General features: G+C 31.7%; 2 protein-coding genes across 2 annotated transcripts; one reads left to right on the forward strand and one right to left on the reverse strand.

Moving 5' to 3' along the window:
• Positions 1-1,213: 1,213 nt before the first annotated feature.
• On the forward strand, positions 1,214-13,111 carry LOC101262099 (putative calcium-transporting ATPase 11, plasma membrane-type). The gene is made up of 7 exons (XM_010320867.4): positions 1,214-3,811; positions 8,669-8,723; positions 8,843-10,809; positions 10,896-11,054; positions 11,495-11,666; positions 11,822-12,120; positions 12,284-13,111. Exons 1-7 carry the CDS (start codon positions 3,635-3,637, stop codon positions 12,584-12,586), a joined length of 3,132 nt encoding a protein of 1,043 aa, XP_010319169.1. The 5' UTR covers positions 1,214-3,634; the 3' UTR covers positions 12,587-13,111.
• An 874-nt stretch (positions 13,112-13,985) lies between these two features.
• Positions 13,986-17,726, reverse strand: LOC101261802 (UDP-URONIC ACID TRANSPORTER 1-like). The gene is made up of 4 exons (XM_004236541.5): positions 17,095-17,726; positions 15,964-16,067; positions 15,249-15,477; positions 13,986-14,477 (listed from the first exon to the last, which is right to left on the reverse strand). The coding sequence occupies exons 1-4, from the start codon at positions 17,545-17,547 to the stop codon at positions 14,331-14,333; spliced, it is 933 nt and encodes a 310-aa protein (XP_004236589.1). The 5' UTR covers positions 17,548-17,726; the 3' UTR covers positions 13,986-14,330.
• Positions 17,727-19,332: the final 1,606 nt, after the last annotated feature.

Below are 19,332 nucleotides of genomic sequence, written 5' to 3' on the forward strand. Positions count from 1 at the left end.
TTATTGATGGATAATATATTTTGTCAAGTATTTTAATACACTTATAATAAAACGTATCAACTTCTTATCAAACAAGCATAAAATATTTTTTAAAACAATTATATTACATATTGCATACTTAATTCATTTTTAATATATATTACAAATTTAACATGATATTCTTATAAATGATAATAAATAAAAACTATAATTAAAATTATTAATTATTTATTAAAAGACACCTGTCTAGATAATTTTTTTCATTATTTTAGTAATTTTATGATCAGACGACTATGCTCAATATTCCAATTAATTCAAATTCATATCAAATATATCTTTAAAAGGGGATAACTCTCGTTGTCAAGAAGTTTCTCATTACCAAACTTCACTGTATCGTATTGGTCTAATAAATTTAGTTATTATCACCGAATATGTCCACTAAATGGAAAAATACGCCATCACCAAACTATTTTTTTTTTTAATAATTATTCAGTCTCGATCATCTCAATATACTATCGAATAATTAGATATTTTAAATTTTTGAGTTTACCGAAATTATCAAACAGGACATAAGCTTCATATACTAATATACAAGTCTGTTTTACTAATTATATTTTTTGGTAGAACAGAAGGTTTGCCAAACCACCATTTAAATAAATTGAGTTTATTCTTTTTTCTTTTTCTTATATATAATAGGAATAATAAATAGATGATCAACATATATTTAAATTTATTCTTGCATTTGCTTCAAATTTATTCTTAAAAAAAAATAATATTTTTATAAGTCACTGTCTATTTAAAACATCTTTCTCTATGCCACAAAGATAGAATAAGATTTACGTATATTTAATGTTTAAATTAAAAAAATTATTGAAAGAGGTTCACACACAAAATTCGTTTTAAGTGATCGTACATCTACTACATATATATAAAAATATATTTTTAACTTTCAAAAATATATAATGTAATTTTATAACAAAAGGTTTAATATCCTAATTCGCTCTTATAATATCTTAATTATCCCAAAATTCCACATATAATATTATACTTTACTCGTTGTTATTCTGGTTGTTGTAAAATTAAATATAGTGAAAAACAAGTAATTTATCAATCAATTGACCTATGTTGAGCCACCAAATTTGTTGTTTGTTATATGTACATTCCAACATTGAAGTTGACTATTAGGTTGTATTTGGTCATCATGTTGAATTCTTTTTAGGGGGGGGGGGGGGGGGGTTAACATAAAAATAAAGGATATATTTGGTAAGAAAGGAGAATATTTTTTTTAATTTCTTAGATTGGTCGTAGATTTCGAGAAATATGTTTTTTCTTTTTTTTTAAAAAATGACTTTAATAATGAAAGGAAAATAAATTTACAGTAATTCCTACCATGCACCCTTAAAATCTAGTGGAGTCAAAATTTTAACTTTAAAATTATAAAATTCGTAATAAGGTATTAGCAGTTGAATTTTGAATTTAATCTTTGTTTATATTAAAAAAAGTAATCTAATACATATACATAATTTAAATAAAAATTATTAGGCTTGTAGTACTCATATAAGATTGAATAAAAATTATTGGGGTCGTCGTATAATTACTTTTAAATTTGAATTTGGCCACTACATGATTCATTTTTATAGACGACACCCTTAATAAAATTATTTTTTAAAATTTTAAAATTATAAATTTTATACCTCTAATTAAAAAATAAAAAGATCTACATTATCTATTTATTTTTCATCTTATAAAGTCAATAAACACTAAAGTAATGCGCATTAACCAATTAAATATTCTCCAAACAAAGGGAAAAAAAAAGATAATATGAGAACTTTTCAAAAAAGTATCATAAGATCTCTTACCTTTTTAATAAACATCCAAAAGTATCAGATTCTTAAATCTCAATTTATTTATTTTACTATTTTCTATTTTAATTTTAATATAAATATAAATAAATTTGACATAGTCTAAGAGATTCTTCATGCTCCTTCTACTCCTACTTTCCGATAAAGTTGGGTTGGGCATAAATATCGGAAAATTAAAATATCAAATTAAATCAAATTTTTTTAATATTTTGATTTCGGTTTGTCGGTATTCGATATATATTTTTATATTTTTTAGTATTTCGGTTTGATTTTCGATATGCAATTTTGTGTTATTCGGTATTTTGATTTATCGAAGTATATTATATTACAATAATATATATTTATATTATATTAATTATTAATGTTAAATAATAAATACTATAATTTAAAATAAAAAATTAAAAAGTAAAAGACACTTTTTGATGTAACTATTTTTAGCCCATTAAGCTGAAAAATCAAATAAATTTTTTTATGAATTTTTAAATTTTAAAAAACCCAACTAAGCAGACCCATAAAAAAAACCAAAATAACAGAATCGAATCGAAATTATATAAACCGAATCGAAATAATAAAAACCAAATCAAATCAAATTATTTCAGTTCGATGTTCGGTACATGTTGTACAAGAACCGAAAATTGAAAAAAAAATAAAATCAAACCAAATTACCGAATGCACACCCCTACAATAAAGAAAAACAGTTATAAGGTATATATACATGGTCAATATTAATATTTATTTTATATTAATAATTTATTTTTTAGTTGTTATAGACTTATATATAGTAGATAATTTGCCATATTTTATATATAAAAAAAAATTAAAATATTCTTTCGTTGATATAATAATGTAATAAAGAGTTAACGAAAACAAAAAAAAATTAATTTTTTTTTATATCATCTGAAGTTTATAAATACTTGATGTTGAAATCACTATTTAAATTTATAGTATATAAAACCTTACAAGTCTATCTACTTCGATGTTACTTGAGAAGTGAATTTATATATAATGCTCGTTAATTATTTTTTCAATCATATATTTAATTAGAAATAGTCATTAATATCAATTTTTTACCCTCACAAGTCAAACTACAAAATAAAATATCATAGAATTCCCCATTTAATTCCTAAACTATCCCATAATGAATAATTCCTAAATTTTCCTCTTATAAAATTGTTACTAATTACAATACACATGTTAAAAATATAAATGATAAAATTATTATTATTTATAAATAAATAAAGGCGCCATTTTTGAGCGTAGTCTTAACTTTTCCCCTTTTATAGAAAAAGTCAAAAAATAGAGAGGTCAAACTAACAATTTAAACGCACAAAGGACCAATAGCACAAGTACTAAATTAACGCGTCTTCTAAAAAATATTTTTCGTAAACACAATAAAATATATTAAATATTTTTTTATTTTAAAGTTTGATTACCTTAAATTTATATAAAAAAAATTATATTTTAAAAATTAAAATACTATTTGAGATTTAAAAGTAAATTGATAATTATTTCGTTGATAAAACTCTATTTTATTATTATATTTTTATTTTGAAGTTAAACTAATTTAAATTTAAAAAATACTCCAACTCGCTAGCCCATATTTTTTATCAATCACATTACTTATCACTCCGCTACAAATCTTTAGTTATATAAATAACCAAAAATAAAGAATTTAGTTTAATAATAAAACCCAAAAAAATATTTTCCTGTATTTCATAATTTCTCTCTCTGTTTACTGTGTATATATTTATATATCTATTTGATCTACAAATCTGCAGCGTAAAGGTTGATTAATGGCGAATATATTGGAGCCAGATGAATTCGATTTGCCAGGTAAAAACCCATCTGTAGAAGCTCAGAGAAGGTGGAGAGATGCGGTTTCGTTCGTTAGGAATCGACGGCGACGGTTCCGGTATGGTTCGAATCTGGAGAAACGGAAAGAGGCAAAAGAGCTCATGGAAAAAACTAGAGTATGTTATTGATTTTATATGCTAATGTTTCTTCTTGTTCGTTGTTTTTGTTTCCATAAAAATACTCCGGAAAATTAAAATGAATCGGAAAATCTATGTGTTTTCGTGAAAATATTGCTATAAATTTCGATTTTGAAATCTGGGGAAACAATGTTTAAGACCTCTGATATTTTTTCTATCAGAAAAAAAACTAAGCCGGGAAATGAGTTCCGATCATCGATAACCGGAGAAATCAGTTTCTATTTACGCTTTAACTTCTGGTACATTATGTTGATATAGTGGTACGGAAATAATATTAGGTCATGCTTTATCAGTTTGGTACAATATGCTACAGTACTTGTACATTTCATCGGAAAATATGGAGATATATTTTTTTCCCGATAAATTAGCCGAAAATGATTTCATTTTCATTTTCTGTGTCTTGAAACTTTCTTAGCTTGGGAAGTTAATCCTACGTATACTCTCGTAAAGCAAAACTTGACAAGTAAAATTAAATATTTTAGCAAAAGAAATTATTTTGTCCATTCAATAATTTTATGAAATAAATAATTATGCCCTTAGTTCTTAATATAGTTACACCCCTATTACATTTTTCAATACATAATATTTATTATATTTAAAAAGTAATATAATAAAATTATTATTTTATTTTATGAAGTGTGTAAAATTAATAATGAATAACTTTTATTTGTCAAAAAGTTGGCTTTTTTCTAAAATATGAATAAGTTTGAGTGGGAATATATATGGGAAAGAACTAAAGATCATATGATATCCACCATTAGTTTGTGCTTTACCACTTTCCTATTTGATATTCTTATTATATTACTTATTTCTTTTTCCTCCAATGACATTTTCTTGTTTGACTTTTTAGATGTGATAAAAGATATAAAATAAAATTCTTGGCTCTCTTTCTTTGTTGATTCTTTGCTGGACCATTTCCCACTTGCACATTTGCTGTTAATATGGAGGACCATGTTTTGTTTTGTTTTCATATAAATATAGACAAATATTAGATCTTTCATGTGGTTAAATTTATGCTTAGCATATGGATATAAATTTATAGAAAACATTATTTAATTCCTTATCTGTCTTTTACCAGATCTCCACCGTCCACATGGTGTCTTATATTTTTTTTAGTTCGTTTAAAAATAATAACTTTTTAGATGACGTGTATAAGATTTTAAAATTTATTTTTTCATTTTTTAACATTAGATGTCCTATTGAAAAGAGCCAAATAGTACTCTGTTCTCGTTTTTCGAAAGTCAAATAATTTAAATTTGATAAAAAATTTACGAGTAGAATCTTCAAATTTTTTGAAATTTATTTATTTATTTATAAATTACGTAAAAAAAGTAATTATTATAGCTGGCAACAATTGACAAATTATATGAAAAATTTATGATGAAAAATAAATTTATTTAAATCTTAAAATTTAAAAAATACTACATAAATTAATATGGGAGGAGTTTTATTTATGACATCCTGAAAATTACATTTATTAGGAAGTTACAAACAGTTGCCATAGAACGTTAAAAACCATAATGCACTAGTTTATTATAGTTACTTTCTAAGTTATTCTGCTTTTCAAAAATATATTGTATTTGAATTAAATCCTCCAAAAATACGTTAGCTTTAAAGAATTCAAATATGTAGGCATTTTTTAATAGTTCTGTAGATATATAAATGATGATACAACCATTAAAAACCACTAGGTCGGCAAGTCAAACATAATATTTATTTTCTATTGACAAACTATTAACTGCTTTATTTATTATTAGGAACGTTATAAACATTTTCCTGTTTAACATCTTTTGCATTGAGTATTTAGAGGAGACTGAGGCCCTATCTAGTAGACTAGAGCCAAAATATGCGATCCAAAATTTATGATATTATAATATTTATGCCTACCTGTGTTGGCCACTGTTGAGGATAGCTTGTTGGCAGTTTATGGGGACCATTTAGAAAATCTAAAGAATCACATTAGTTCAGTGATAAGATAAGTAAAGTTATTTTTTTTTTTTTAATATTTCTTTGCTGGCTCCTTTTTGGTTTTGTTTTAAGTATATGTCAGTTGCCACTTGCTAGAAGAATATGTTTTTGTGGAGAAGACTTTGTTTCATATTTACCTTGACTTTTTGCCTTCAGGGGTTCATGTTCTCTTTTTCCATTAAAGTGTGTGCTTTGATATTCCTTTAAAGTTGTTAAATTAGCTTGACAAATGCTCATTTCAGTTAGAACAGCATTTAGCAACCAGAAGCGTCTGGCTTGAGCAAATCTTGTTGGGTATAATTTTAGTTGGGGCTCTAATGCGCGCTGACACCGGGTGGGAAAACAAAAAGAAAGGAATTTAGCAAGCTTCCAAAGTGGTTAGCATTTAGGGAGTGCCACCTCCGAATGAGCTCTGCAGCACATGATCTGAATTTAGTTGGCGATCCAATGTACGCTCTATATCCGGGAAACCAAAAAAAAAAGAATTTAGCAAGCATCCAAAGTGGTCAGCATTTAAATCTCCATTCTGCATGTAGGAATGGTCCTAGGCTAATGTTAATTTGTGTTTCTAATACATTACAAAATTGAGATCTTTTAGGTGCCTTCATGATCATAGCACCAGTACAAAGTGGTCAGCAAATGAGTACAAAAGATATCTGTTTTTATGTGCACAAGCACATGCTTACTAATCACCTATGATGCTTAGACTCTTCAAAAATGCAAATAGGTGTGTGTTGGATTCACCAAAAGTAGTGTATGTTTGGAGAATCCGAGATGATGCAACATCAAAAGTGAAGAGTCTGCGCAACTAAGCTAATTTCTATACTACAACTATATTCCATAGGATTTAAAGAGCCTTTGGGTGAGGGATGGGTCAGTATAATGTATTTTATGTTGTGCCAAAAGAGGCAAAAGTCTAGCTACTGAATACTCATCAAGGAAATTTCCTTGATACTTCCATTTGACATTGACATTTCTTCTAAGATCATAGGAAGCACTGTGTGGCAATGCAAAATGCCCTTTCCATATTACCAAACATCAATTTGCATGGAGAAAAAAAAAGCAGTCCATGTCTCATCTCTGGTAGACCTTTGTTTTTATGTGCATAGACACATACTTAAACTATATTATAATAAGCTTTCTCAAGGACTTAAAGAATCTTTGAATGAGGGTTGGGTTATCAATAGTGAGATTTAAGAATTCAAAAAACAGTACGGGGTACCTGGTTGTTGATGTAATTCCAAACTCCATAATGGTGAAAGTATAATAAACACGTCGTCAGCAGGAAATTTCCATGAAACTTCCTTGTGACTGACATCTCTTCTAGCACACTTGGATAGTACTGAAGTACAGAAATAGACAGGTGATAACAACAAATAAATATCTTTTTGGTATTTGTCATCAAATACTAATCTGGCCTGGCCCCATATGCAGTTTTTTGTCTGTCCCACCTAGAACTATGTTGTTTGTGTTGCCTTATCTTTGGTTTCCACATGGAACATCAGTTCCCATTCCACTTCTCTTATTTATCTTATAAAAATTCTATCTTCTTGTATAAATAAATAATCTTGTTGCCTGTGACTTTAATTTGTACTCTTTGAAGTGTGCAATATTCCTTTGTCTGGACTATTTTACTTCACCATCTAATCACTTGATACCAAGGGAAGTCTTTGGCTTTATCTTCATTAATCGGTCAATGTAACAAAGCTTTTCAAGAACGTAAAGTAAGAGGAAAGTGAAAACCTTTTACAGGAAAAACCTTAAAAGAATGCTATAATCATGAAAACAAAATCTTTTGTTAGAGTTAAATCTAAAATATAAGCAGCCAATCCTGGTGTGGACGTCGTCGAAACTAGAAGTAGGTTATCATATCATGGACGGTCATGTTTAAAAAATACACAGTAGCTAACATGTAAACGTCTTAAGCTTTAAGGAAAATGCTCAATGAAGTACATGTTATATCTGTAAACTTTTATGCTTTTTTGTAAAAATATACAAAATCTTTGCATACAAAGCTACTACACTTTCTGCAACGAGATGAATCGAAAAACAGGGCATGCATCTTTACAAACAAGGGAAATCAAATAATTATGCTCTTCATGGTAATGTTTAATCAACATAACACAGCTAAAAAAATATCTTTACTTTGAAAGAATTGAAAGAGAGAAGGAAAAAGATTTGTTCAAACTAGGTGGTGTTTCCCTGTACTGCTGACTTTTTCCCATATGAGTTGCTCATTTTTTTAAAAAAAAATATAAGTTGCTGTTCAACTACTTCCGTAGCTGATCAGATATTGTGTAGTTAAAAACCGATGTCCTATGTATCAACTGCTTCCAACATAAGCAGCAATTTGAAACTAAGATAATATTTCTCTTTCTCAAGTTTTCATGTGTAAAAATAGTGGCTTCTAGCAGCCATGTAAAGCATGAAACATTGAGGTATGTTAACTTTCCAAATTTGTCTCCAAGGCCAGTTAGAGGTCTGTGGTCATGTTCCTTAATTATTTTTTTGTTACCGGTATGCAGTGTTTTAGCTCAATCTCAAATATCTTGAATTTAAAAAGGGAGTTAGTTGAACGATCATTTGATTAATTCTAGAAAGTTAGAACCCGAATCATTTGCTTCTCAAATACTGTATTTGAGTCCCCTAACCAGAGTCGTCTTGTGACACTAAGATTATTTAGTCTTCTGCTTCTTTATTTGCTTTTGGTTATGTTGTCTCATCATGGAACTAGTATATAACCAGAAAACATCGGTTTGATTATGAATTTTGTTAACCATAGTATGGAGGACTGTGTTGCCGACTATTATAACTTCTATAATCTTGTTTACTGATTCAAGCTACACTTTTACCACATGCAATTTCCAGGAAAAAATTCGAGTTGGTTTCATGGCTTATATGGCAGCACTCAAGTTTATTGATGGTATAATTTGCTCAGACCTTGAGTTTTCCGTTTAACTTATTACAACATACTCGTCTGCCAACTTCTTTCTTCTTTTTCTCATTTAAATATATATATATATATATTTTATTTTTTTACAGCTGGTGATCACGGTAGGTCATCCGACCAGGTTAATAATGTTATAGGAGCTGAACTAGCAAAAGACTTGCCAGAAGAAGCTCGAGAAGCTGGTTTTGGAATCAACCCAGATAAACTTGCATCTATAGTTGGTTCGTATGATATAAAAACCTTAAAGAAACTTGGAGGTGTTGAAGGGCTTGCAGGTAAGTTGAGAGTCTCATCAAATGAAGGAGTCAAATCGAGTGATGTATCTGTCAGACAAAATATATATGGATCAAACAAATTTACTGAGAAACCGTTTAAAAGTTTTTGGACATTTGTGTGGGAGGCTCTGCATGATTTAACTCTCATCATATTGATAGTTTGTGCTGTTGTTTCTATTGGTGTGGGACTTGCTACTGAAGGGTGGCCGAAAGGAACATATGATGGTTTAGGAATTCTACTTAGTATAGTATTGGTAGTCATGGTTACTGCAATTAGTGACTATAGACAGTCGTTGCAGTTCAGAGATTTGGACAAAGAGAAGAAAAAAATATCTATCCATGTCACGAGAGATGGATCAAGGCAGAAGGTTTCCATTTATGACTTGGTAGTCGGTGATGTAGTTCACTTATCTATTGGAGATCTGGTTCCAGGTGATGGAATATTCATATCAGGATACAGCTTGCTAATTGATCAATCGAGCTTGTCTGGTGAGAGTGTACCAGTAAGCATATCTGAGAAAAGACCTTTTCTTCTATCGGGAACCAAAGTACAAGACGGTTCAGCTAAGATGCTAGTGACCACTGTTGGTATGAGAACTGAATGGGGTAAGCTGATGGAAACTCTTAGCGAGGGAGGAGAAGATGAAACTCCTCTGCAAGTCAAACTGAATGGTGTTGCCACTATTATTGGAAAGATAGGACTCGGATTTGCTGTGGTGACATTTCTTGTATTAATAGTAAGATTTCTGGTGAATAAAGCTACCCACCATGAAATCACAGAATGGTACTCCAGTGATGCATTAACTCTTCTAAATTACTTTGCCACTGCTGTTACTATAATCGTTGTTGCAGTTCCAGAAGGATTACCTCTGGCTGTCACATTAAGCCTTGCATTTGCGATGAAAAAGTTGATGGATAATAAAGCATTGGTGAGACATCTTTCTGCTTGTGAGACAATGGGTTCAGCTACTTGCATCTGCACCGATAAGACAGGAACACTAACAACAAACCATATGGTAGTAGATAAAATATGGATTTGCGAAAAGGCTAAAAAGGTAGAAATTGGCGGATCCGCAGATGCAATAACAGATTTATCAGAAAGTGCTCAGGACTTACTATTGCAGGCAATATTTCATAATACAGCAGCTGAGGTGGTTAAAGACAAGTATGGAAAGAAATCTGTTCTGGGTTCACCTACAGAATCTGCAATATTAGATTATGGATTACTTCTTGGTGATATTGATGATAAAAAAAAGGATTGTAAATTGCTGAAGGTTGAACCTTTCAATTCAGCAAAGAAAAGAATGTCAGTGCTTGTTTCTCTTCCTGATAGCAACACCCGTGCATTCTGCAAGGGTGCATCTGAGATAGTCTTAAAAATGTGTGACAGGTTTATTGATTGTAATGGTGAAATTGCTGATATGTCGGAAGAACAGGCTACAAATATCACGAATGTCATCAATGAGTTTGCTAGTGAAGCCTTGCGTACACTTTGCTTGGCTTTCAAGGACGTTGGAGATGGTTATAATATTCCTGATAGTGGCTATACATTGGTTGCAGTAGTTGGAATCAAAGATCCAGTTCGTCCTGGTGTTAAAGAGGCAGTTAAATCTTGTTTAGCTGCGGGAATTACTGTAAGGATGGTCACAGGGGACAATATCCACACGGCCAAAGCCATTGCTAAGGAATGTGGTATACTAACTGATGATGGTTTGGCCATTGAAGGCCCAGAATTCCGCAACAAAAGTCCTGATGAAATGAGGCAAATAATTCCTAGAATTCAGGTATGCATTTGATTGTTTTGTATCATCCATCTAGAGCCTTGTGACTCCAATACATTTTGCTGAAAATGTTTATATATTGAATGCAGGTTATGGCTCGATCATCCCCTACTGACAAGCACGTGCTGGTAAAGAATTTGAGAGGCATGTTTAAAGAAGTTGTTGCAGTTACTGGTGATGGCACAAATGATGCTCCTGCCTTGCATGAGTCAGATATTGGACTTGCTATGGGTATAGCAGGAACAGAGGTTTGTAAATTTGCTCCTGCTGTGAGTTGATATGACCTCATATACCATTTTATTCTTGCAAGCTCCAATCGGCAGTTTTTTTCTTCAGTTCTGATATATGGTCAAAAATTTCTTACTAATTGCAGTCTTCGTTATAGCTTATATCAAATATTTGTGATGCATCATCGATGCCTGAAGTTGCCCGCGTGAACATTTCTTTTCATCTTTCTTTTCAATTACTCAAACATTTAATATATCATTCAGAAGACATTGACTTCCAACACATAAGTAAACCTCATTTTCCTGTTTTGATGAGTTTAATAGCATTTGCTAACTGTGTCCCTACATATTTTTGCATCTTCGTTTCTCTTTAAAAAGTTTTACATGTTTGTAGCAATAATATCCATTCAGCTCCAGCATGAGCTAATCTTCACTTTTTTTTTGTCAAAACGACATTGCAGGTTGCGAAAGAAAGTGCTGATATTGTAGTGCTAGATGACAACTTTAGCACAATTGTGAATGTGGCTAAATGGGGCCGTTCTGTATATATAAACATTCAAAAATTCGTGCAATTCCAGTTGACTGTCAATGTTGTGGCTTTGATGATCAATTTTATTTCTGCATGCGCCTCAGGTGTTTATTGCTTTGATTGAGTTCATTCATTTTCTGCTACTGATCTCTTTAATCAACGAATCAACACTCACAGAAAGTGAGAGAGAGTTCATTAGTCGTGATAGCAATAGGAGTATTAGACTCTGACGATACTTATCTTCTGTAACAACTTTCAGGATCTGCTCCTCTTACTGCCGTTCAGCTTCTTTGGGTCAACCTTATCATGGATACTTTAGGTGCACTCGCACTGGCCACTGAACCACCTCATGACGGACTAATGAGTAGGCCTCCTGTTGGAAGGGATGTAAGTTTCATTACAAAGACAATGTGGAGAAATATAATTGGGCACAGTATCTACCAGTTGGCTGTACTGTTAGCCTTCAACTTCGCGGGGAAGCAGATTTTGGGACTTGAAGGTTCAGATTCTACAATGGTTCTGAATACTTTCATTTTCAACACGTTTGTGTTTTGTCAGGTATGCCTTTTAAATTCAGTTTATTATCTTGGCAGCTTTTGTTTTGTGCATCACACTATGTACTTATCGACTCTCACAGAGTCGAAGTCCTTTTTGATTCATTCTTTGTACTCTGTACTATCACTAACCAGTTGGTGCTTTTGTCGGTGGTGGTTCCATGCAGGTTTTCAATGAAATAAACAGCCGTGACATGGAGAAGATAAACATTTTCCGTGGCATTTTTGGCAGCTGGATTTTCATAGGTGTCATGGTTGCTACAGTTGTTTTCCAAGTTATCATCGTTGAGTTCTTAGGCACTTTTGCCAGTACTACACCACTTAGCTGGCAACTATGGCTGCTCAGTGTCTCAATTGGCGCTGTAAGCTTGATCGTTGCTGTCATTTTGAAGTTGATCCCAGTCGAAAAGGAAACTCCTAAGCACCATGATGGTTATGATCTGCTCCCAGGTGGTCCAGAACTTGCGTAAGAGTGAGGTAATCAAATGCAATAGAGAATGTCTTGCTTGGAAAAAAGTTCATTTTCGATTACTACGAAGACTTTTTGAGGTAAGAAGGAATTAAAACAAATGGAGAGAAAATACAAAATGCAGACTAAAAAACAGCTAATTTCACCATCTAACCACCAAGTTGCACTTGAAATTTCTTTGTCGATTCTCGTCTCTCTTTCTGAACAGGTGTTTGATGGAAAAGCTCTTCTTTCTTTTTGGTTTGTGAAGAGAATATTCCTGATAAGACCAGATTTTGAAACTTTAGCTTTCGTTACTGAATGCTCTGCAAGTGTTTACAAGATGGAACAACTGATATCTGAGGAATGTCCAAACCTCATAATAACCTTTGGCTTACTGAGAGACTCGTGTTGGTTGATCTTTCGATGTCATAGATTTACTGTTATATTTTTACAAACTTCTACTCTATTTGAACTTTTGTTTGCCTTGTTCATTGTTCATCTCCAAACTTTCTCTAATACATTATTACTTTGTCATTCCACTTAATCTTCTTTTTCTTTCTTTTGGTTCAACTATCTGATTTTTTCCGTTCTTGAGGCTTGAATAACTTGAGATTCAATATGGTTGGAATGCATTTCCCTTCGTTTACCTATAGATGTTCGTTTTTGTTGAACTTCATATTGCATGAAACTTAGTTTTTCAATATTTGGTACTATTGAAAAAAATTAATGTGGAATCATGCTGAATAGGCTCTTCTACAAAGGGTGTTTTACACTCCTTGTTGAAATGTTATTCATTATAATAACTCGAATCCGAAATCTCTGGATGACTGAGATATCTCAATTGTCATCAAGTCCTTGTAGAGTTCAAGACATGTTTATATATGTTGAAATTGCGTGTTATCTTCACATCTCACGTATTTGTTTTCCCACCAAAAACCATTCCCAATTCCCAATTCTTTTTTTTTTGTTTTTACCACCTAGTGTTTGGAGCTTGCATATTGGAGCCTCAACTTGATTGGGATTGCGCTCTGCAGGCCCATTCGGAGGTGGCGCTCTCAACACGATTTTCTCCGTAGTCAGGACTTGAAAATGAGACCTCTGGTTAAGAATAGAGCAGTTCCACCAATGCATTACAATCGTAGATAACAAAATTGTTCTGATAACACCTTCATAGGTTCGTGCTATACCACATGCAAAATCTTGATATTTGAGTGGAGAAAGATAGAGATAGGGGCCCATTCTCCGCCGAGTTTCAGACTGTGTTTCGAGATTTTCTCAAAAAAACTTAGTTTTAGTTCACATGTCAAGACATCATCATCAAAGTTTACTTCAAAGCACAAATGCAAGCCTAGAAATCTCGTCATAGATAGAATTTTTTTGAGTAAATGGAAATATAACATAGCACAAACGCAACAGGATGGCGAATAAGACATTAAATTACTTTTAATATATCAACATCAGAGTCAGATACAGATGCATACATCCTATCGTCTTGATGTAAAGAATACAAGTAATGAACAGGAACATTTCCCGGGCTGAACAGCTAGAACTGAATAATTTTTCTATATATTCATCGTCTAAAACAACGATTTTTAGCAGCTGCCCCTTTTTTTCTATTTCCTCTCTGTATGTCTATGCGCTACAACCTACAATGTAGCAGTGAAATCCGTTTTATCTTCGGTCTACAGTATATGTCTCTTAACTTAAAGAAAACAAAAGTATGGGGCTTCGTTGGAGAAGAAACAAAGGCCGAATCTCACAGCTCATTTGTGTCTTCTTTTGGCTTCTCCGTAAGCAACAACCCCCATCACAGTCAATGTATAGCCCGCAATTCCAGTAAAAGTTACAGGGTTTCGGAAAAGAAGTATCGATATAACAACAGCCACAGCACCTTTAGCGTTTCCTAGGACCTACAGAAGTAGACAGAGTATGAAGATGTTTAGAATGAGTCAAAAACAATAGATATCGCGATATAATGTGAAATTGCATGAGTAATTTCTGAGAAACAACTAGCTTCTTGTGTTAGAACTATTTCAAAAAATATTAAAACTCCTGTTTTATTATATACGTAACAATATAAAAAAAATATCATCCCTTATATATGAATGTTAGTAATAAAGTTCATCAATTAATTGTTGTCAGTCATACACATTTGTCATCTATGTTGGCTCGGACTCTTCAAAATTACGGACAGGCGTGTGCTGGATCCTCCAAAAGTAGTGTATTTTTGGAAGATCTGACACGGGCGCGACAATATTTTTGCAGATTCTGAGCAACATAGGTTTGTCATATACATTTATCATGCTACCATGTTCTCTTTCAAATTTTAAGCACAAAATAAACTTCAGTATGTGTCTGTTTAGCATTGAAAAACATTGTATCATTTTTATATTTTATTTTCCATAACCGTGGTATATTGGCCAACTTGCATGCACCTCGATAAAATCCATGGGATACATGTCACATTCCATTAGCAGGAGGTACTAGGTAACTCTATCCATCAAGGCTAGGACATATACAAAGATATCACCTAGTGCTTTTTTTGTTTCCATTGGGATTGGAACCGAGAATTCATGGTTCTCAATTCACCTCATTGACCACTAAGCCACACCCTAAAGTGCGAAAAATACATCGTATCATTTATGGGACGAACGAGGAGGAGAAGAAGTAGAGAGAAAAACCTGGAGTGTCAATGCACTGGTATGCTTTGTCACCAAAAAGTTCAACAAATTGGCTCCATATGCCATTGCAGAATTGACCAAAATAAGTAGGCCAAGGTATCTATGTTCCGTTGCAAGTGTTGCAGTGACAGCCATCACATTGGGCTCCATTATGATTGCCGCGGGCATTAAAACTAGAACAGCAATTGGTGACATGTAAAGCAGCAGGTTCATGGAGTTCAATTTTTCCCTGATAAGAGAAGGCAGGTTAGAAAGAGCTGTTAAAAAGTATCAGTAAAACAAATGAATGAGAAATAACTTTTGAAATCCCGAGGGCCAGTAGTGCATCGTTTGAAATTGGTGGATAATAAGTTCGGTCTTCTACCCTATTCCACTTAAATGTCAGGCTTATTTCTAAGACAGGGCTCTAACCTGTGACGTGCGCCTTACTTAATGAACATATACACACTACACACTACACACTGCACTCTAACCACAAGACCTATGTCCTAGAGGCTCTTCAATACCATGTCACAATTGAAAAAGCAAACCAACCCCAATCGGATTATTCAAATGCTGGATTATATTATCAACCAACCCAAGTCGGAAACACAAAAGAACAGGCAGTGCTGAAACAAGCAAATGACATATACGAAAAGAAAAAATAACGCTACTCCTGTCATTCTATTCCAAAGAGAAGAATTGAAATATATGTTCAAAAAACCAAAATACTTACCCTTCAGAGGAAAGAAGAACACCTTGAAGAACAGACTTAAACGCACGTGCAGCAGTTGCACCTATACACATAATGAATCCATAAAGGTGGAAATTAGGTTCCCCCTGCCATCAATCGACTACTCGTCAGTACATCATAAATAAAATCTGAACATGTACTTAAGTTGCTTATAAGGAGGTATATTAAGTACTTTCCAGATTTTAAACTCATAAAAGCAGTTGAAATTTTTTCCTTTTTCCACCATAGGTAAACTTAAAAGATCAAATTTTGTGCAACCGTTACAGTGATACGATATTTTACTTCTCCTCTAGTGGGCATATATTTGGACCACTAGCTGTTAAAACTATATTGCAGCTTCAGGAAGCTAACCTTTTTTTTTTTCAACTAAAGTTCCAGCGAAATGAATACATGACACATCTTTAGCTTATTAATGGCATGACTCTTAGATAGAAAGGTTTGGAGGTCGAGGATAAGGGTAGCCGACTAGCAGGTAGCTGTCTGTTGTAGTACTTTCCCGAGGGAGAGGCAGGGAGCTAACTTCCTTTTCTTAACTTCTAATTATTCCAAATGTTAAACAACTGTAGATATCTCAAGATACTAAAAATCACAGAAAATAAGATATAGATTTCTTTCTTCAGAAAAATTAAATCACAAGTCACAATTAGATCAAACAAAAGAAAGCACGTCCATGTCGGGTCCTTCAAAAGTAATGCATTTTTGGAGGATCCAACACAAGCGCAACAACATTTTTGGGAGAGTCCGAGCAACATAGCCCGACAAAACAAACAAAAAAATTGAGAATTGATCCAAAACTAAAGATTGATTCTTTTTGAAGTAAAAGATTGGAATTTTCTATCATCTATAATTAAAGGTTTTATGAGAAAAAAAAGTCATGTTAAATACACAACACAAATCCGAATTAGTCAGAGCTCCCAAAAGCTAAACCACAACAACAATAGCATGCCTAATAAAATCACACATGTGGGGTCTGGGGAGGGTAGAGTGTGCCCACACCTCCTGGCACAGGTAACACATATAAAAGGAGAAAAACACACACAAAAGTAATGAATTACATCACAAATTAACCCAAACACAAAGATTAACAATTGAATGAAAAGTAGTAAAACATACCCCGCTTGCAATGACAACACCAGCAACAACAGGAACAAGACAACCATAGGTAAGCCAAGCTTCCCTCTTCATGGTGATGATATAAGCAAACAATGCAGTGAAAAAGGGGGTGGTAGCACCCACAGCTTGATTGAATGAAACAGGTAAATACCTTAAAGAAATATTACCACCAACAACAGACCCACAAAACACAAGGCTAAGTGTAGAAATTCTCAAAAATTGAGATCTTGATTTAATCCTCTGAAAAGGTACAATCTTTAAGAAAACAATTGAAACATAGCTAAGAACAGCACAAGCAGACATATGACACATAGTAAGGAAGATTGGGAAAGAGAAACCATAATTTGAAAGTAATAATTTGTTGAGAAGAAGGACACCAATGTTTGAAGAATACCAGAAAATGATGAGTGAGGTAATAAAAAGAGCTTGTTTTTCTGATTGTGGTGTGGACATGGTGGAAATGGGTTGTTTTTAGATTTTGGATTAAGGAAGAGAGAAAGGGCTCATTCATGCATTCATGGAAACTTTGTTTCTTGATTCAACTGTGTGTAAAAGGGATGGCTTTGGTTTGATTTGTGTTTTTTTTTGTGTGTTTGGGAACTTTTGTAGGGAGGTGTGTAGTTTTAGTGTTCTTTCTCTCCCATTAGATCAATAAGGTTCCTTTTTGGTACGAATGATAAAAAATAATAATTTTGAAATTCGTTTTAAAATCAATTTATTTTATGTTTGATTGAAATGAAATTAAAATATAATTTATTTTGTTATTTTTATTTTATAATAAAAATGTGATTAAAAAAAATTGAGATAATTTTATTTCCTAGCTAAACGAATTCTTCAGACGTGTTGGTTATAATAATAAACATTTTGCGAGTTAGTAATGAGCATTTGGAATTTTGAATATTTATTTTGTTTTTGAACATGATCAGTCTCTTATTTAATTTAATCTTGATTGTACGTTAAACATTCTTTATAAATATTTTTATAAAACTATATTAAATATATCGTTATTATGATATCAAATCAATAAATATACTTTATAGTTCCTTTGTTATCCTTTTATATATGTGTAGTATGATTTTTCAGACGCTTTTCTAATTCTATTTTGGTTGAGAATAGTATTTGGCTAACTTGTATATATTTCGACATAGGAGAAGAGTCTAATATAAATTTAAATTATAAATTCGATAAAATTTAATATTTTTTAGCACGATTTTTGTATGTGTTAAAACTCATTTGTGCACATTATGCAAAAAAAAAAAAAAGGTTGTAATCAAAATTAATAACTCATAAGCTAAAATATGTAGCATCATCTCTATTTCGATTATTCTATCGAGCTATTATTTTTTCCATCAATACAAATATAGTATTATATGGTATATTTTACATATAAATTATCACATTTAAATCTTGTTTTATGAAAAACATGTCACCATAGTTTAATTTGTTACTTATTTTATATTTACATAGCTAACGTTTGACCATAGATTATAAATTAAATTTAAATTATTTCAAATATTTATTTTGATAAAAAAATTCAATTAGATTTTAAGAACTTAATCTTCAAATATTCTTAGCTTTCCAAATTTGATATATTCACTCACAAAATTATAAACAAAAAAAAAGTTTTAATTAAAATTTCAAAACTTCAAATTTCAATCTTTTAACTCTAAAATTCATAATCTAAGTAAAAGCTCATAAAGTGAGACACCACATTTTGACATATAACATGTGCATGGGAAAGCTTACTATTGCTTTGCATGGAAGTGTTTCCGAAGAATATTAAAAGAATATTAAGAAGGTATTTGGATTGATTTAAAGATTGGTTAAATCTATTTTTGAAATTGGTTTTTGTCTTATGAAGTGTTTGATAAATATAAAAATAATTTAAGATAAGTTAAAAATGATTAAAATTAAGTTAAGAAGTGTTTGACAAGATTTAAAATAAATTTTAAATGATTTAAAATAAGCTAAAAAATCAAGTAGATCTCCTCTTACTTTTTATTGTTTTTTACTTAAAAGCTATCTTTTAAAAAGTCAATTCAAATAAGTCCTTACTCTTATCGATGAAATTGTGTTTAGTTATATATTTTTAAAAATATATGGAACAATCTTCAGGTTTGAATGCACTTATACTTAAATACAACTTCAAAAACGAGTTAATGGAACAAGTTACAATATATTTTTTCAAATTTCAAATATATTTCAAGTTGAATTAGCCAAACGGGTCCTTCAAAAATA

The sequence above is a fragment of the Solanum lycopersicum genome, chromosome 4 (genome assembly GCF_036512215.1).
Source record: "Solanum lycopersicum chromosome 4, SLM_r2.1".
In the NCBI taxonomy this organism is placed as follows: domain Eukaryota; kingdom Viridiplantae; phylum Streptophyta; class Magnoliopsida; order Solanales; family Solanaceae; genus Solanum; species Solanum lycopersicum.